The following is a 16,372-nucleotide window of genomic DNA, read 5'->3' as shown; positions in this document are numbered from 1 at the left end:
GGTGATCCGAATTAAGGCTGTGGAAATGTATTTTGAGAGCACAAGACTCTTTTCTTTTGTTGTAATTATTTTGACAAGCCAAGGGCTTTCTCATGTATGGGTTCGAAAATCATTTTTTGTAACCGGGCTTAAGTTTTGGAATTTGTAGCCTTTGAAGGTATTGAACTGCACTTGACTTATTGTGCCACATGCTATAGATTCATATTTTAAGAATGTTGAATGTAAAATCGCACGTGAAGTATTTTTTTGTATATCTCTAGAGTTTAATGAATACAAATGTTAGAGATTGATGATGATGTTAATGATAAGGCTCTATATTCGTATATTTTAAGAAATAGAAGCTATTAATTTGGAAAATAAGATTATGTTGTTGGAAAATAATGAGTCCATGTAGAGATAATTTCACCTTCCACAGTAAGAATTAAATTATTTGATTTCAAATTATAAGAGTTAGTTTAATTTACCCTTTTAGTTGTATAAGCTTAAATGATAGTCAGGAAACAAGGGGTTAGGCCAGGCTGTGTTTGCACTATATAATAAGAAAGTATGTGCTATCTTAAACTTGGCCCATCCCGATATCATATTTAGGGTTGGTTTGGGATGTCCTAAAAAAGTGCACTTTTTGACTTATTGGTGGGTTTAGGTTGGGTTTGGGTTGGGTTTGATGTGATGTGTTAGAGAGGTGATGTGATTTAAATAAGATGATGTGACTTAAATAAGATAGTGACTTTTTGACTTTTTAACTTATTTAGTACATGCCAAACTAGCCCTTAGGCCTAGTTTGGGAAGATTGAAAAAAGATAAAAAGTCAAAAAGTCACTATCCTATTTAAGTCACATCATCTTATTTAAGTCACATCACCTCTCTAATACATCACTTCAAATCCAACCCAAACCCAACCCATATTTCATAAAAAGTTAAAAAGTGCACTTATTTAGTCTTCTCAAATTAGGCCTTAATCTGGCCATCCTAATGTTATGAATTATTTATTTATTTATTTATTTTTTAAAATCTCAAGCCTACTCACTTAACCCAATAAATATATGCTATTATCATTATTTTTTATTTTTGTCTTAAAGTGATATTAAATTATGTATTTTAATTATTATTGAAATTTAGAACATTAAACAAAATCCCATAGTAAAATCTGATATTTTAATGAATGTTTTAATGTAAGTCTCATAAAAATTATATATCATATATTTGTGTTTTATAATTTATTTTATAACTAAAATAATATAAAATTATAATTAATATTTTATAGGATAAATTACAAAAATACCCTGAGGTTTGATTAAAATACGGATCATCTCCTGTGATTTTGAAAATTACATTTCACCTCCTGAGGTTTTTAATTTCATAACAAGTCGTCCATTTTATTAATAAATCATGACGTCAATTAATATTTTTTTAATGATATTATAAATATGTTTCAATTAATAATTTAAGTAATTTAATTATTATATAGGAGAGCAATTATGAATTTTATTTTTTTACTTAATTCTGTTAAATAAAAATTTATAACAATGAGGTATTTTTAATTTTTTAAATTACAAGAGACAATTTGTATTTTAAATAAATTTCAGAGATGTATTTTAATTTACTCTCTTTTATAAATCTCAAACACAATCCAAATATTAAACCTTCGTTTGGTTTTCTTTGTAGGCTATATAATCACAAAAGACAAAAAAAAAGTTACAAAATCACAAAAAGATAAAAAAACTACAAAAGTACAAAATAACCCCACATACAAACAATAACTCAAAAAAGTATCATTCTATACTAAGAGCAATTTTGTCATTCTAAAGTCCAAAAGTCAAAAACGCCAAACAAGAATACTAAACGATTAAAAAAAATTCAGATTAAAAAAGTCAAAAAAACAAAAAAACTAACTAAAAAAAGCCAAAACCAAATGACACCTAAATAAGTATAAAATTTCAGCACAACCTGACTCTATTAATTAAATATTTTATTCAAAGTCCTACATGTATCAGATTGGATTGGACTAGACGGGTCATCAGAGCAAGGATTCTCTCCTTCTCTTTCTTACTTGGCTCCCTCCTTGCATTGGTAAAGATTCATCCTAAGAGAATCTAATGGTCCAGATCATCTCAAAAATATTATTTTTTAATTTTTATTTTTTTTAATAAAATGATCTAGACCGTTGAATTCTCTTAAAATGAATCTTAACCATTGCAATGAGAGAATCAATTAGAGAAGGCAAGGAGGAGATCCTTGCTCGGGTCATCAGCCCATGGCCAGCTCATTATGATAAAAGAAATTATATATAATAATTTACACACACTCATGTTTCTCGAGTAATATTAGATATATAAAATAATTTATCAAATACTATACTCATATAAATGTTTAGTAAAACTTTTAACAAAAATATTTATCTATCAAATTTGAATTCGCTTTGAATTCATCCAAATAATTTGAATTTTGCAAGTTGGACGATCGTCTGAACAATCAGTGTAATTCTTGTCAATCGCGACTATCACTCTTATTTTTAGATGATCAACCGAATGACTGACATATGCAAATTCAAATGAAGCAAAATTGTCCAATAAAATATTTAGAATCTTTAACATTTTTGATATTTTTCCTATTTTATTTCAAACATGTGGCAGCTAATATAGCACATTAGTTATGAGTTATGGTAAGAATTTTAAATAATTTATTAAATTTTTTATATAAGTATGAAATTCATGCACATATAAATTTGTTTGAATCTCACACCATATAAGAAATTTAATAAATTATTTACGGTCCATGACTTTTTTTTATTGGTTATTAATGCAGTTTTATATTTTCTCAAACACGTGGCCGACAAAAATGTAGCTATTTTCTCAGTTGCTACCGTACGATACGAATCTTTTCTTTTGTATTCACATCCGACGGTCAGTGTCTGGACACGTGGACAAAACCGTGTATCAGTCCAAAATTTGGATTTGCCGCGCTCAGGTCAAAACCAGCGATAGGTTCGGTATTTGTCATTCATGAACCCGAAGGCTCGGGAACTCCGCACCAGGCCCACAATCGACACAATTGTAATTAAATTAAGGGTAAATTACGCTTTACCTCCTAATATTTCATTTTTTTTTTTTACTTTGACTTTTTAAGTTTAATTTTTTTTTTCACGTTAACCCTTTATACTTGCCATTCTTCTCATTTTGATCATTTAAATTTGATTTTTTTTACTTTAGTATTTTATATTTGCAATCCTTCCACTTTAATCGTTTATGTTTGTAATCATTTCTACTTTACTCTTAAATTAACTTTCATCTAAAAAACTAATAGAATCTATCACTCACCAACACATTAATTTTATTTGTGATGTAAAAAATTCATAAAAAATGCAAAAAATAAAAATGCATCTATAATGTAGTAATATTTATGAATAAAATTTTAAAAAAATGTTTACTAGATTTTTTTTAAAAAATTCAATTTTTTTATTTTTTATTTTTTGCATCTTTAATGTGTCAATGATGTGGCAGATTCTGTTAATTTTTTAAATAAAAATTGAAAGAATTGTAAATATGAAAGACTAAAATAAGAATAATTATAAATATGAAAGGCTAAAATGAGATATGGTTGAAATTTTAAGGAGGCAAAGCGTAATTTATCCTTAAATTAACTCTCGAATCCGAACCTCAATCGTCACCCCAGTGTCTCTCTCTCAGACATGTTAGACGGAATCCCCTAAACTCACGCCCACCATCTTTGCTCTTCTCTTCATTGCTCAGCTGTTTGATTACACCGTGCACATAGATCTTCGCCGGTGAATCGGATTACAGTTATGATTTCGATTTGTGAAGATGATATATAGCTTCGATTTCAATTGCCGAGAGCTATACAGTATCTGTGAATCGAAGATTTGATTGGTACGTGCTTCTCTCTCTCTCTAGAGCTACATATGTATGTATGTATGTACGTATATATCTGTGGACTGCTTTGAAGTGTTTTTGTTTGTTTTGGTAGAAAAATGAAAAAGAAAATAAAAGATAATTAGATTGGATTGAGAATCTCGTTTTTGTGATTTCTAGCAACTAGCAGCAAACTTGTGGCTCAGATCGGTTTTGACATTTCTTTGACAGTTCCACTTAAAACACTTGCTTTCTCTCCTTAAAAATCTTTCCCTCAATTTTGTTTTTTTTAATCATTGTCCGGATCAATTTAGAGGTACCTAAAGTCTTAAACTTAACTTTTTCAGTGATTCGAGGGTTCATTTTCAAGTTTTTACTGCTGGATCAGTCTCAATTTCTCTTTCAAAATTGAGAAGAAATTAGATTGGATTTTCTCTCTCCGAAACTCTCGGTTTCTCTCTGTGTTTGAATTTGACTACAAATGGTCAAACCGTTTTACAGTACTCCCTCCGTCTCAAAATATTGGTCCCTTTTGGGGAATCCAACTTTTTTTGGTAGTACACTTAGGTCATGTTTGTTTGGGTGGATATGAGCTTGGGATTGGACTAATAGTCCAATAAAATTATTAATCCGATGTTTGGTTAAACAATTGAAGTAGAGACTAATTATTTTAAACTTGACTATTAGTTAAGATAGGATACGTAATCCAACGGATTCGTAATCCTAGGACTATTAGTCATAGGAATGTTAATCCAGTCCGCCCAAACAAACATTGCATTATTGCATTTGAAAAAAGTTAGTTTTCCAAAATTATCCTTTTGATAGTACATTTTTTGGGAATATCAATGCCATAATTGTACTTTTTAAATTGTTTATTAATTTAAAAGAAGGGCAAAATAGGAAATTTACATTATTTTTGTACTTGATTTATAAAGAGGGACTAATATTTTGGGACAATGAAAAATGGAATAAGGGACTAATATTTTGGGACGGAGGGAGTACTAAAAAAAGGAAAAAATTCTGTGTTGGGTTTGTATTTTGAAATAAATTTTTAAAAAAATTTTGGGGTGTGAGTTTAGAAATGTTTTTGATTTATTTAATTGTATATTTTGAAAATAGTTGTAGAATTTGACAGTTTAGGATGATTTGATATTTTATTATACAATAATGTTCTAGATCCCCTTTCCTTCCCACACTCTTTGACCCCCTCTTAACATGATTGGTCAGTTTTTTTTTTTTTTTTTTTTTCTTCTCCTCCAATCACCACCCGCCACGTGTGCGTGCCCTTTGTTATAATTGAGTAGATTTGTGAGAAAAAAAAATGATTAGAAAAGAAAGAAGAGAAATGAGAGAGAAAAAGAGAGTGATCGACGTGGAACGGCAAAAATTAAATTTTTTTTTTCAAAAATATGTTTGGTTTGTGTTTGAGAGATGTGTTTTAGAGATAAAAAGTACGAAAAGTTGTTTGGTTTGATTTTTTTCAAAAGATGTTTTGAAAAATTATTTTGAGAGAGAGTTTTGGAAAAAGTGATTGATTTGATGTGTGTGTGAGAGAGATTTGTTTGGAAAACTTGTTTGGTTTACAAGTTTTGAGAAATTTTTTTGGAAAAATTTATTTGGTTTGATTACTTTTAAAAACTTATTTGTAGAGAAAATTTTCCAAAAATTTTTCAGAAATACAAACCAAACGAACCCTATGTCTTATACAAACCAAACAAAGCTTACAGTCTTTCAATTTTTCTTCTTTCTCGAGACTATAATAATAATACTCATTATTGCTATTATTTATTCAAATTAAACGCGTAACCACTCTTCTCCACATGCAGAGGTGGCTAGCCTTCGCTACAACTAGTACTCATCCAACTCGTTTTAGGGCTTGATACAGTGTATCAACGCTGCACCACACATTCGGAGCTCAGAAATTTGAATTGACCGTTGATTTAGATTACTTCGATTCCGCCATTGATGTCGAGTTCAGAGAGGCCTTCATCGTCGTCGTCGTCGTCGTCTTCGCCGAGGAATATCGATCCGTTGTTGAAGGATCTGAGTGAGAAGAAGCAGAGCTTCCGGCAGAACGTGGTGTCGCTGGCGGTGGAGCTCAAGGAGGTCCGAAGCCTTCTCGCTTCGCAGGAGCACTCATTTGCTCTCCAAACCCTATCAAGACAGGCATGTGAATCTGTATATTTGTTTATGTGTTTGTATGTATATTTGTTTGTATCTGTGTGTACTTTGGAAATAAAATCATTTCAACTTTTTGTTCTTCTCTGTAAAGTGATGTTCTTTGTGGGGCCTTCTCTAATTTTGTGATTTCTTTTTATGTTAATTTTGTTAATTTTTGTTTTTGTTTTTGTTTTGTTTTTTAAATTTTTGCAGGAAGCAGAGGCCAAAGCTAAGAAGATGGAGGAGGAGATGTATAGATTGCAGAAGAGCTTAGAGGAGAGAAATGGGCAGCTTCAAGCATCCGCATCTACTGCTGGGAAGGTATGATTTTGCTCTGTTTTCTTTTTATGCACTTGATTGTATAGCTTTCTCTTGATTTCTATTATTATTATTATTATTATTATTATTATTATTATTATTTTGAATTTGGTGACTAATTCCATGATTGAGGTTTTGGTTGATTTTGCATGAGTTTATGTGGTTGATTTGTGTGGTTCCAGCATCTTGCTGTTTGAGGCTTCAACTTGCCAGACGCATCTTATCCTCATCTGTTTGGGCTCTCTTTTGGCTTTTCTTGTTTGTTTTCTGGGTGAGTGGGAATATTATAAGAATCATACTATAATATTATTTCTTTTCCCAACTTTACCCAATAAATAAAGACACAGTTATTGAACTAATCAAACCACAAAGAGAAACGATGATATCTAATCATGAATCTCATGTCACACACCTAACTTAACTCAAGGGTTGTGTCATCGACTCACAGGTACTTGTACAAATTTAGGAGGGTCCATATAACATAGGCAACTGCATAGTATGCATAGTATAGTACTGAATTCCTCCTGTGGAGCGTTTCTGCAGGGAAAATATTTGCAACATGTATTGAGGTTTCTGCATTGCGTTAAAATAAAATATTGTACTTTCTTGTCGTTGTTGGTAGCACAATAAAGATTGTTATTACAAATAATAGTGAAGGGTGATAAATATCAAACAAGAAAATTTTAGCTTGAATATTACTTCATTTTTAATTTTCCTAGTTTTCTATACATAATGCTTACTTGTTTCTCATCGGATTTCAAGTACGTATTTAAAACTGCTCTTCGTCAGGGTTTGAAAATACAACGCTTGAGGAAACGTGTTAAACAAATTAGCACGTCTCTCAAAAAAAACACAATTGTTTTCATCTTTGAAGACCTCTATATGGCAATATGAAGGGAAACATAGCACAGTTTGAATTCACACTTCAAACACATACATATAGGCAGTTCGTTGAAGTTAAAATATCCATTTTAAAACTTGACTTTTCCAACCTAGCACAATGAGTTGATGTCAAATAAACATGAAAGGTGTGGAGCGTGAATGACTTGTTAAATATGCAGTATCTAAAGGATCATGTATGCCTGTATGACATACTTTATGTAATGTAAGAAAAGTGGATTTCATGACTAGTGAAATGATTGGATGATTTTTTAAACTGTTTTAGTATGTAATTAATTATGTAAGGAGCATGTAAGTTTGATAATAAGGTGCATTTTTTTTAGTGAATACTGATATGATATCTAATAATGTACTTATTAATGTTAGTCAGAATCAATGAACTAAGTTACTTCCTTCTAAAATTTCTGATATAATAGTTATTAATTTCTTTAAAAAATGTACTATTTACGAGCTCTTTTGTCTTTGAACCACTTTTTATTTCTATTGGATCTTAACTGGACCTTGTCTTTGAACCTCGTCATAGTTCAAGTCTCTACTTATGGGTATACAGAAATCATATTTTGTTACTTCAGAACCTGAAAACTTCTTTTAGAAGTGAATCCATAGGGACCCTAAGGGCCTGTTTGGTAATGTTTATGTTTAGATTTACAAAAATTTGAAAATTATAAACAAAAATTCGTTTGGTATCTATTCTCGTTTTCAAAAACTTGTAAATAATTTACAAAATTTACTAAATTCTTGTAACCACAAAAAATTGGTTTCATATGTTTAGTATATTTTTTCATTCATTCCAACTCCCATCCCCGCCAACCACTCATCACTGCCACTGGCCACCGTCCTGACTCTCGAGTGACCTCCTCTTACAACCTCCTATTGCTACTAACAACCACCTCTGACCGCTGCTATCCACCGCCAACCAGTGGCAATGGCCACCACCTCTTGCCAAAAACTACTTTCGGTCACCATCTCCGACCGTTTGTCACCATCTCCCGTGGTTGGAACCATCTCCCGTGGTTGGAACCATCTCCAGCCACAACCAACCACCTCCGGCCACCACCTTGGCAGCCAATAACCACCTCCAGCCACCATCGACAACCACCTTCGGCCACTACCTCCAGCTGACCATCCTGTCTCACTTTTTTTTTTTTTTTTGGGTCAAAATAAAATTTTACAATACATGTGTATCAAACATGTTTTTGTTTTCATTTTTACCAAAAATAAACATAAACATTTTAATGTTTTTCTTAAATAAAAATAGTAAATTGTAAATTTATCAAATGACACCTAAATATTATTTTGTTTTCTATCTTCAATTGGAAATGCATACTTGGTAATTTGTTTCTGGGTTGAAGAAAGACGAGCTGTAGAACTCATTTTATGAGAATGTTCAGCTTTCTGAATTTGAATTATGAAAACCCACATCAATTTCACTGACTTCGCCTGGTTCTTGGATGGTTACCTGCTGATGGATATTAGTCCTATGTTTATTATGTTTACTTGTATGAATTCTTGGGTTGCGGTGAATTGTACTTGTAACTTTACCAAGTACAGGAGTTGTTCATGTTAGTGTTGCTGCACTGGTGATCCTCAATGTAATTTTTAATGCAATGCAGCACCTCAAGGAGCTGGATGATCTGAGATCACAGCTTTCAGCCACTCGAGCAACTGCAGATGCAAGTGCTGCATCAGCTCAATCAGCCCAACTTCAGTGTTTGGCAATGTTAAAGGAATTAGATGAGAAGAACAGTTCACTAAAAGAACATGAAGTTCGTGTGAATAGGCTGGGAGAGCAATTAGATCTTTTGCAGAAAGATCTTCAAGCAAGGGAACTCTCACAAAACCAACTGAAAGATGAAGTTTTAAGAATTGAGCATGATATCATGCAAAATATAGCCCAAGCTGGAGCAAGCAAAGATTGTGAACTAAGGAAAATATTAGATGAGATTTCTCCAAAAAACTTTGAAAAGATCAATAAGCTTTTGACTCTGAAGGATGAAGAAATACGCAAACTGAGAGATGAAATCAGGATTATGTCTGCTCACTGGAAGCTCAAAACCAAGGAATTGGTATCCCAGGTACATTGTGTTAAATGTGATTTTAGTTTCTTACTCTTGGTTCTTTTTTAACTCCATTTTCTGGGTTTATTTTGTTTGTAATTCATGTGGTTCTGGTTTGTTTAAGAGCTTTTGATTTGTTTGTTGTAATAGTTGGAGAAGCATAGGAGAGTGGATCAGGAGTTGAAAAAGAGGGTTTTGAAGTTGGAGTTCTGCCTCCAGGAAGCTCGTGCTCAGACACGAAAGCTGCAAAGGGTAATATTATCATTCCTACCCAAAATGTAACTGGTTTTTTTTTATTCTTAGAAATGGAATGCATATATGCATGTCATTCAAAGCTTCAGATGTATTCATTTGGTTGTCACTGGTTCAACACTCTCAATTTTCTGTAGAAGTGAACCCATTCGAGTGCATGGTGCCAAGCCTGAGTTATTAGAAAACTTGTTTTCAAGATGCAAGTTCTTAACTTATTTCCCAACCTTATGTTGTTTTTGAAGTTGTGTTTTGAAAATATGACCTAAAATGTTTTATGGTAAATTAATTGAAGTCGTTTTGAAAACACAATTTCAAACCAAAGGGAAGTGTTTACGAAACACTACTACACATAACAACATGAGTTTGGGAAATGAGTTTAAAAGTGGTTAAGCTTGGGAAATTTGTTGGGTTTGGTAGAAAACTCAATATACATGTCTTTGGAGAATTTATGTTCATATCATCTAGATGGCTCCATACTTTGAACGAAACTAGTGGCATCATAATGTTCTAGCACATCAAAGCTGCCCTGGTTGAGAATTTATATTATCTTTTGTGAAAAATGTGGTCCCCATCTAGCTAAATAATCAACAATCAGCTAATGTTCTTCCAGATCCCCTATGCAAAAAATGGACTGCCACGGCGCAGATAACAACTTTCTTATGTTATTGTGAAAAGGCCAAAAAAGGGAAAAAAAAAAAAACAAAAGAAAAACAAAGAATGGCGCTGCAGTTTCTATAATAATTGATGAAGGGCTATCTACTTTAAGGAGAGGCCAAAATCTACTGTTTAAGAGACTGAAATCTCTATATGTTTTCCTTTATTGCATCATGCTTTTTCACTCATGTTTCTTGAAACCTTTTATTCATTGAAACAGATGGGTGAGCGGCGGGACAAAGCTCTGAAAGAACTCAGGGATCAGCTCGCAACGAAGCAACAGGGTGGGGATTTGGGCAGTGAGAAACAGAATTTCTGGGAAAGCTCTAGTTTCAAAATCGTGGTTTCTATGTCAATGTTGATCGTGGTCTTGCTTTCGAAGCGGTAAATTTAGTCTTCTTTAGGTATTATGGCGTAAAAGCAACAGTACATAGGAAGTCAATTTCAGGAGATCAGAAAAGGCTGTAGATGCTATTTTATTCGTAGAAATGTTAGTCAGAGAGGACTTTTTCTTTTTATATATGTCACAGCAGAAAACCCTCTTTTTGTTGCTCCAATTTTTAACCTTAAAGTTGTTGGCATTGTATAGTTAAAATTTCAATTGAAGTCTTGCATATGCTTAGTTTTGTTAACTAAATTTGTTTAATCGTGGAACATGTCATGTCCGCTGGAATAGGATCTTTTGAGGTTCACTTAAAATGACACTTAAATTTTAAGCTTCAAAATAAATTTTCTTGTCAGTGGTTGCCGTTTTATGGCTCTATTTCCAGTGGTGAAATCTTCTCTTCTATTGCAGTGCGAAATACGAACAAATTTTAATTCAAGCAAGAGGTTGATACATGTAGTCATATAGTCATGTTTATTTCCCTTTGCAGACTTGGCCTTCCTGAAAATGACTCCATGACTTATGACACATGTACTGATTGTATACAGTGCATTTGATTCTGATTGACAAACACATCTGCCCTAGTTTTGCAAAGTATGAGCATTGCTGCACATAGAACTACAATTTCATACAAAATATGGGATAGCAAACCCTTTTTCACAGCAACCTAACTGACTTACTACGTAGAACATATATAAACATACATGTTTGTAGCTCAACATGAAATGCAATACATGTTATGGTGTTTTGTGCAAGCCACTGTACCTTCGTCAATTCACATCTTCACATCTCAGGTAGTGTTTACTAGCATCTGAACATAATATAGTTAGAATTTCGTCTTGAAGGACTCACCACTTGTTTCTTTCTTGTGAGAATTGATTTGTACTGAGCTGGAACGGCCTAACCCCTGAATTCAAGAATCTATGAGCTTCTGATCTTGATGTCCATGGCGAAGTCATGCCTCTATATGTCCAGGACAAATCTTCCCGCAACTATGGATGTTGCTAGAATGATACAGTCGATGAAAGGTTGCAAACTGGTTGCCGTGGATATTGAGGAGGTGTTACTTGGAGGACTACCATCAAAAATGGATGTGCTACCTGATGCAGAAGGGTAGCTTGAATTTAACACTGTGGGAGGAGAACCAGAGCTGGAAATGAAGTTGAGAAAAAACAGACGAGCAAGTGTTATTTATTCATACCAAAAGTGTTGTAGCACAAAGTTTCATACATAGCAATAGAGTAGAACACTATACCCGGGTATTGTTGCCCCTGCTGTTGATGCTGTTGCTGGTGTTGGAGTTGTTGCTGTCATCGGTGATGAAGATGAAGACAGTGATGATTGGTAAACGCATGTACCAGTGCCTGCAGATGTATCAGGAGGATGAGTAATGAATTTGATCTATTGAAGCATCTAACATAATACTGTTTCATATGCAGGAAACGAAATGAAGACTGAAGAGTAACACCAATTGGCATTTCTACTCTTACTTGGATTCGTGTTAGTTACCATGGCAGCCCCTCCAAAGTCACAGCTAGTTTGCATCAGGTTCTTTTGATAATAGCTGTTGAAGGCATACGAAGCATGGTTTTCAAGAGTATTCGGATTGTAACAGCTCGCACCCTGCTGGATTGCTGAACAATCTACGCTTCCAATCCCGCATGCATAATCAAGTGCTGCCTGAATTGCAGTCTCCAACGCTCCACTCTTCACCACGCACCAGCTCTGCCCTGAAACCGCCGGTGCACCTGTTGTTGCAGGAGGTGCCACGGGGTTTGTGACCGGTGTTGTGACAGGAACTCCGGTTGATGGATCTGGATTGGTTGTTACAGGGTTAGTCGTCGGTTGCGCCCCAACAACTGTGCTAGGTGTCGTAACAGGATTGGTTACTGGTACTGGTGAATTCACGGGATTTGTAGACGGCACGGGGACAGGTGTGGTGGGGGTAACTGTTACCGGATAGGTAGATGGAATGGTGACAATTGCTGGTGAGGGATTACTATCTGGAGGGACAGTGACTGGTGCGGTGGGGAGAGTTGGTGGGTAGACTGTGTCGAGGAGTTCTCTTTTAAGCTCTTTTTGCTCAAATTCTTTTGGTGGAGACACTTCTGCAAACAACCCAATTATCTTCCCTGTCACTTGACTGGTATTCTTTATAGATCTCAAGACCTTATCACTGAATTCAGACACTTCTATGGTACTAGGAACAGCAGAGCTCTTAATTGTCAAGACCATGGAAACATCTCTACCAGGAATTACGGAAGAAGCCGATGTAGCTCTTTTGATCACGGACTTGACAGTCCCTTCTCCCATGCTCAATTCACCATCAACAGTGGCTTCTACAATGACGAAAGACCTAACTTTCTTGATAAACTCCAACACCCTATCTAGGTCCTCCTTTTGTTGTCTGTTCAAGTTCTCCAAGAATGACAGGGAAAATGATACTGATGCCTTCATTTGATCCTCGAGATGAAGACTCCCAAGGACTGCATGGATTGATTTCAAAGTGGGGAGAAGCTTCGGAATGTCATTTTTTCCAGGCAAGTCATGTTTGCTTCCATTTACTACTATGCTTTTGATGTTTACATGTGGAATCAAGGTTGTCAAATGGGTTTTAAGCCATGATACCGTAGAAGGTTTGCAGTTTATCAGATTCTCAACAAGGGTTTCGTTTAAGTAGAGATCAACAGACACACTAGTGTTGGATAGACTATGTAAAACCTGGTGATCTGCAACAAAGACCCTAATCTGCGATGGGTAGACCTTGTTGAGCTTCAGGAATGATATTGTGTCAACTGACGATTGTTTCCTTGCATCATAAGAGAAACCCACTAGAGTTCCTGCTAGGATGAAACATAAAATGATGAATTGTATGAATTAGGAGTTCAAGATTCTTACAAATGAAGCATGAGGTTTAAATTTTAGTTAAGCTACTAGCTAGTACTGATCTATCATAATAGAAAACAAAATAAATAATAGAAATAAGAAGTGTCTACGAAAATTCACACAAGTAATTGGCTTCCAGGAACAAAGACAAACTGAATCACAGAAATTCGAGCACTTTGCATACAATTGGAATGTGCTTTACTCTTGGTTTTTACATCAAATTCTTAAACATGAAGAATATGAATGCTCAGTATACATACCTGAAGAGCATATAGTAAGAACAGACAGAAGACATAAGAAGAGGTACTTTGAAGCTCCTTCAGCCATTATAACTATTGGTGTTTCTGGGTATAGGAAGTGACTCAACTGGACTTTTATTGTGAATTATACAATGACAGTTTGAAAGACAATGCAGCACATTGAATTGGAAAAGGAACCAATTTAGAGAGAGAGAGAGAGAGTGTTGAATAAAGGTGAGAAAAAGTATGACGAATATTGTTGCCATGATAAAGAAAAATCGTTACTTTGTCATGAAGGCTAAAGTTTTGAAATGTTCTGCCTCTCAAACAGTGGAAAGAATCGTCCATGCTTTTTGATTCCCTTTGTTTTCCTAATACTGTAATGATGACTTGTCCCAACCCTAAGATTCATCATTAGGGTCTCTAGTGACATGATTTTGAGTCACGGAAACAACTTAAACTACCCGTTTTAGCAGGCGTCTCTTGCATTGAGTCGTATTTCTTTTTCTAGTATCCTGTTTGGGAAAGGCTTTTTAACATGATTTTTTAGCTTTTATAGGGAGTGTTTGGGAAGTTAGTTTTTGGATTTTTTTTTTGTTTTTTTTTCCACTAAAAGACAAATTAGTTATAGAACAAAAATAAAACAAATCCAAACAAAATATCACATCAAATCCCATAATCATTTCATTTTTTCTCTCACAAATATCACATTTAATCACAAAAAACCCAACTATCTTTCCAAATACAAAAAAAATTTCTCCAATAATATCTTACAACTAAAAAAATTTACAAAAAAATCCAATTTCCAAACACCGACGTAGTTTGAAAAATGCAAGGGTGTTTCGCATAGGCTTTTATTGTGTAAAGAAGCTCAAGTATAAAGTAGCCCTTAACTAGTGGCAAAGCACATGGGTATACATGTACAGAAACATAAAGTAGCTGATGCATGAGGATTAAAATGATGTAGCAAAGGCAAGGTGGTGATAGGGTAAATCAATGTTTGTCATAAATGGAAAAACATTTTTGTTAGGAACTTTATCTTTACACTGAACACTAGTTGGTAGGAGTTACATGCTGCACATCCCATCAAATGCATCTAAATTCTTTGTTCTATTCTCTTGCATCTATTAAGGTTAATTACCTTTTTAATATCAAAGTATGTTATTTGTGTCATTTTAGTTCTTGATGTTTAAACTATTTCAATTTAGTCCGTAATGTATGAAAAGTGCTTTTTATTTTTTATTTTTTATTTTTTTTGCACCAAAAATGTCACCAAAATTACATTTTCTTGTAGTGACAGAAATATTTCCAAAGCTTACGTTGATGATTTTTTCGTCAAGAGAAATGCTTTTTCTCATGTTGCGCCATCTAGTATTTTTTTATATATAGTTTTGGATGACAAATATTTTCCATCTTTTATTGATGTGTATTTTTGGTTTCTATGTTTTGCCTTTGGTTTAGATGGAAAGTGGCAAAATTAGGTTGAGAGATCAAATTGAAACATTCATTTGTAAATTGAGGAATGAAACGCAATTTAAATATTCACGATTAAAATGACATAGTTTGTATACTTTGAGGACTAATTTTGACATTTATCTTTGACTTTTATGACAATTACAAATGAAGTTAGGTTAGTGGATTTAATTGAAATACTTTTTATATAGTGGAGACTAAATTGATATAATTTAAACATTAATACTAAAATTACACAAGTCGCTTACTTTGAGGACTAAGGGAGTGTTTGTTTGGATGGACTAGATAAGGGAGAATTCTAATCTATTGGATTGTTAGTCTTGTGATACATTGTTCCCAGACTATTTGATTAGACTAGATTTGTATCCTATGTTTGTTTAGTAATGAGATTAGATGTCTAGAGTGGACAATTTTTAGTAAATTTAATGTTTGGTTGGATGGACTGTATAAGGATAAATGTTCAAAAGATTATTTTACCTTTATAATTTATAATTTTTATTTAATATATAAATTTAAATTTGTAATCTATAATTTATAATTTATGATTTAACAACACTAATTTTTTTTAATTTATGAGGCCATAATTTTTAATTTATTTTTTTCAATTAAATTAAATTTATAATTTATATTTTTTATTTAATATATAATTTTAAATTGACAACACTAAAAAAATAATTTTATTGTTTATATAAATTCAATTTTTCGGCAACACTAAAAAAATTTAATTTATAAGGCAATAATTTTTAATTTATTATTTTTAATTAAATTAAATTTATAATTTATATTCTTTATTTAATATATAATTTTAAATTAACAACATTAAAAAAATAATTTATAAATGTTCAAAATATTATTTTATTTTTTTCTAATTGTTTATTAAGTAATAGTATGAGAGTAAAATAGATCCATGGGATACCAATCTCATGGAAATAATCTCACCTTCCTCCTTAGGATACAATAATCCCTCATATGCGAGACTAATAGTAATATGGAGTAAAAACATTGAACTAAACAATAGACTATTAGTTTGGATGGATCAATAGTCCAATCTCGTAGAATAATCCTTCAAAATAAACACATTCTAAGGTCATGTTTGATTCACAAGACTAATAGTGAGATATTAATAATCCTATCAAATTAGTGTGGTATTCACTAGCTAATTGGATTAATAGGATAAAT

The 16,372-nt window shown here is 33.1% G+C and overlaps 2 protein-coding genes across 6 annotated transcripts; one reads left to right on the top strand and one right to left on the bottom strand.

Moving 5' to 3' along the window:
- The first annotated feature begins 3,505 nt into the window (after positions 1-3,505).
- LOC114286293 (nuclear envelope-associated protein 2) lies at positions 3,506-10,842 on the top strand. Of its 5 annotated transcripts, none has more exons than XM_028229447.2 (6): positions 3,506-3,887; positions 5,696-6,035; positions 6,243-6,350; positions 8,861-9,322; positions 9,455-9,556; positions 10,431-10,842. In XM_028229447.2, the coding sequence occupies exons 2-6, from the start codon at positions 5,835-5,837 to the stop codon at positions 10,596-10,598; spliced, it is 1,041 nt and encodes a 346-aa protein (XP_028085248.2). In that variant the 5' UTR covers positions 3,506-3,887; positions 5,696-5,834; the 3' UTR covers positions 10,599-10,842. The 5 variants fall into 5 exon arrangements, with proteins under 5 accessions (XP_028085248.2, XP_082724604.1, XP_082724603.1 ...); XM_082868478.1 differs by having other exon boundaries at positions 5,696-6,039; positions 6,247-6,350; XM_082868477.1 differs by lacking the exon at positions 3,506-3,887 and adding an exon at positions 4,050-4,185.
- A 338-nt stretch (positions 10,843-11,180) lies between these two features.
- On the bottom strand, positions 11,181-14,247 carry LOC114286140 (glucan endo-1,3-beta-glucosidase 4). The gene is made up of 4 exons (XM_028229232.2): positions 13,742-14,247; positions 12,086-13,435; positions 11,851-11,959; positions 11,181-11,745 (listed from the first exon to the last, which is right to left on the bottom strand). Exons 1-4 carry the CDS (start codon positions 13,806-13,808, stop codon positions 11,559-11,561), a joined length of 1,713 nt encoding a protein of 570 aa, XP_028085033.2. The 5' UTR covers positions 13,809-14,247; the 3' UTR covers positions 11,181-11,558.
- Positions 14,248-16,372: the final 2,125 nt, after the last annotated feature.

The sequence above is a fragment of the Camellia sinensis genome, chromosome 5, assembly GCF_055761805.1.
Source record: "Camellia sinensis isolate YWXY chromosome 5, ASM5576180v1, whole genome shotgun sequence".
Taxonomy (NCBI): Eukaryota; Viridiplantae; Streptophyta; class Magnoliopsida; order Ericales; family Theaceae; genus Camellia; species Camellia sinensis.
Note: the sequence above shows the minus strand (reverse complement) of the source record. Positions and strands in the feature narration are given on the sequence as shown.

Bases quoted from the DNA above. Each gene is read 5' to 3' on its own strand.
- LOC114286293 (XM_028229447.2), top strand. From the start codon at position 5,835: ATGTCGAGTTCAGAGAGGCCTTCATCGTCGTCGTCGTCGTCGTCTTCG. The intron at 6,351-8,860 runs GTATGATTTTGC...AATGCAATGCAG, and splicing joins CCGCATCTACTGCTGGGAAG to CACCTCAAGGAGCTGGATGA. The intron at 9,557-10,430 runs GTAATATTATCA...TCATTGAAACAG, and splicing joins AGACACGAAAGCTGCAAAGG to ATGGGTGAGCGGCGGGACAA.
- LOC114286140 (XM_028229232.2), bottom strand. From the start codon at position 13,808: ATGGCTGAAGGAGCTTCAAAGTACCTCTTCTTATGTCTTCTGTCTGTT. The intron at 13,436-13,741 runs GTATGTATACTG...TCATCCTAGCAG, and splicing joins TCTTACTATATGCTCTTCAG to GAACTCTAGTGGGTTTCTCT. The intron at 11,746-11,850 runs GTATAGTGTTCT...CTTCATTTCCAG, and splicing joins GCAGGGGCAACAATACCCGG to CTCTGGTTCTCCTCCCACAG.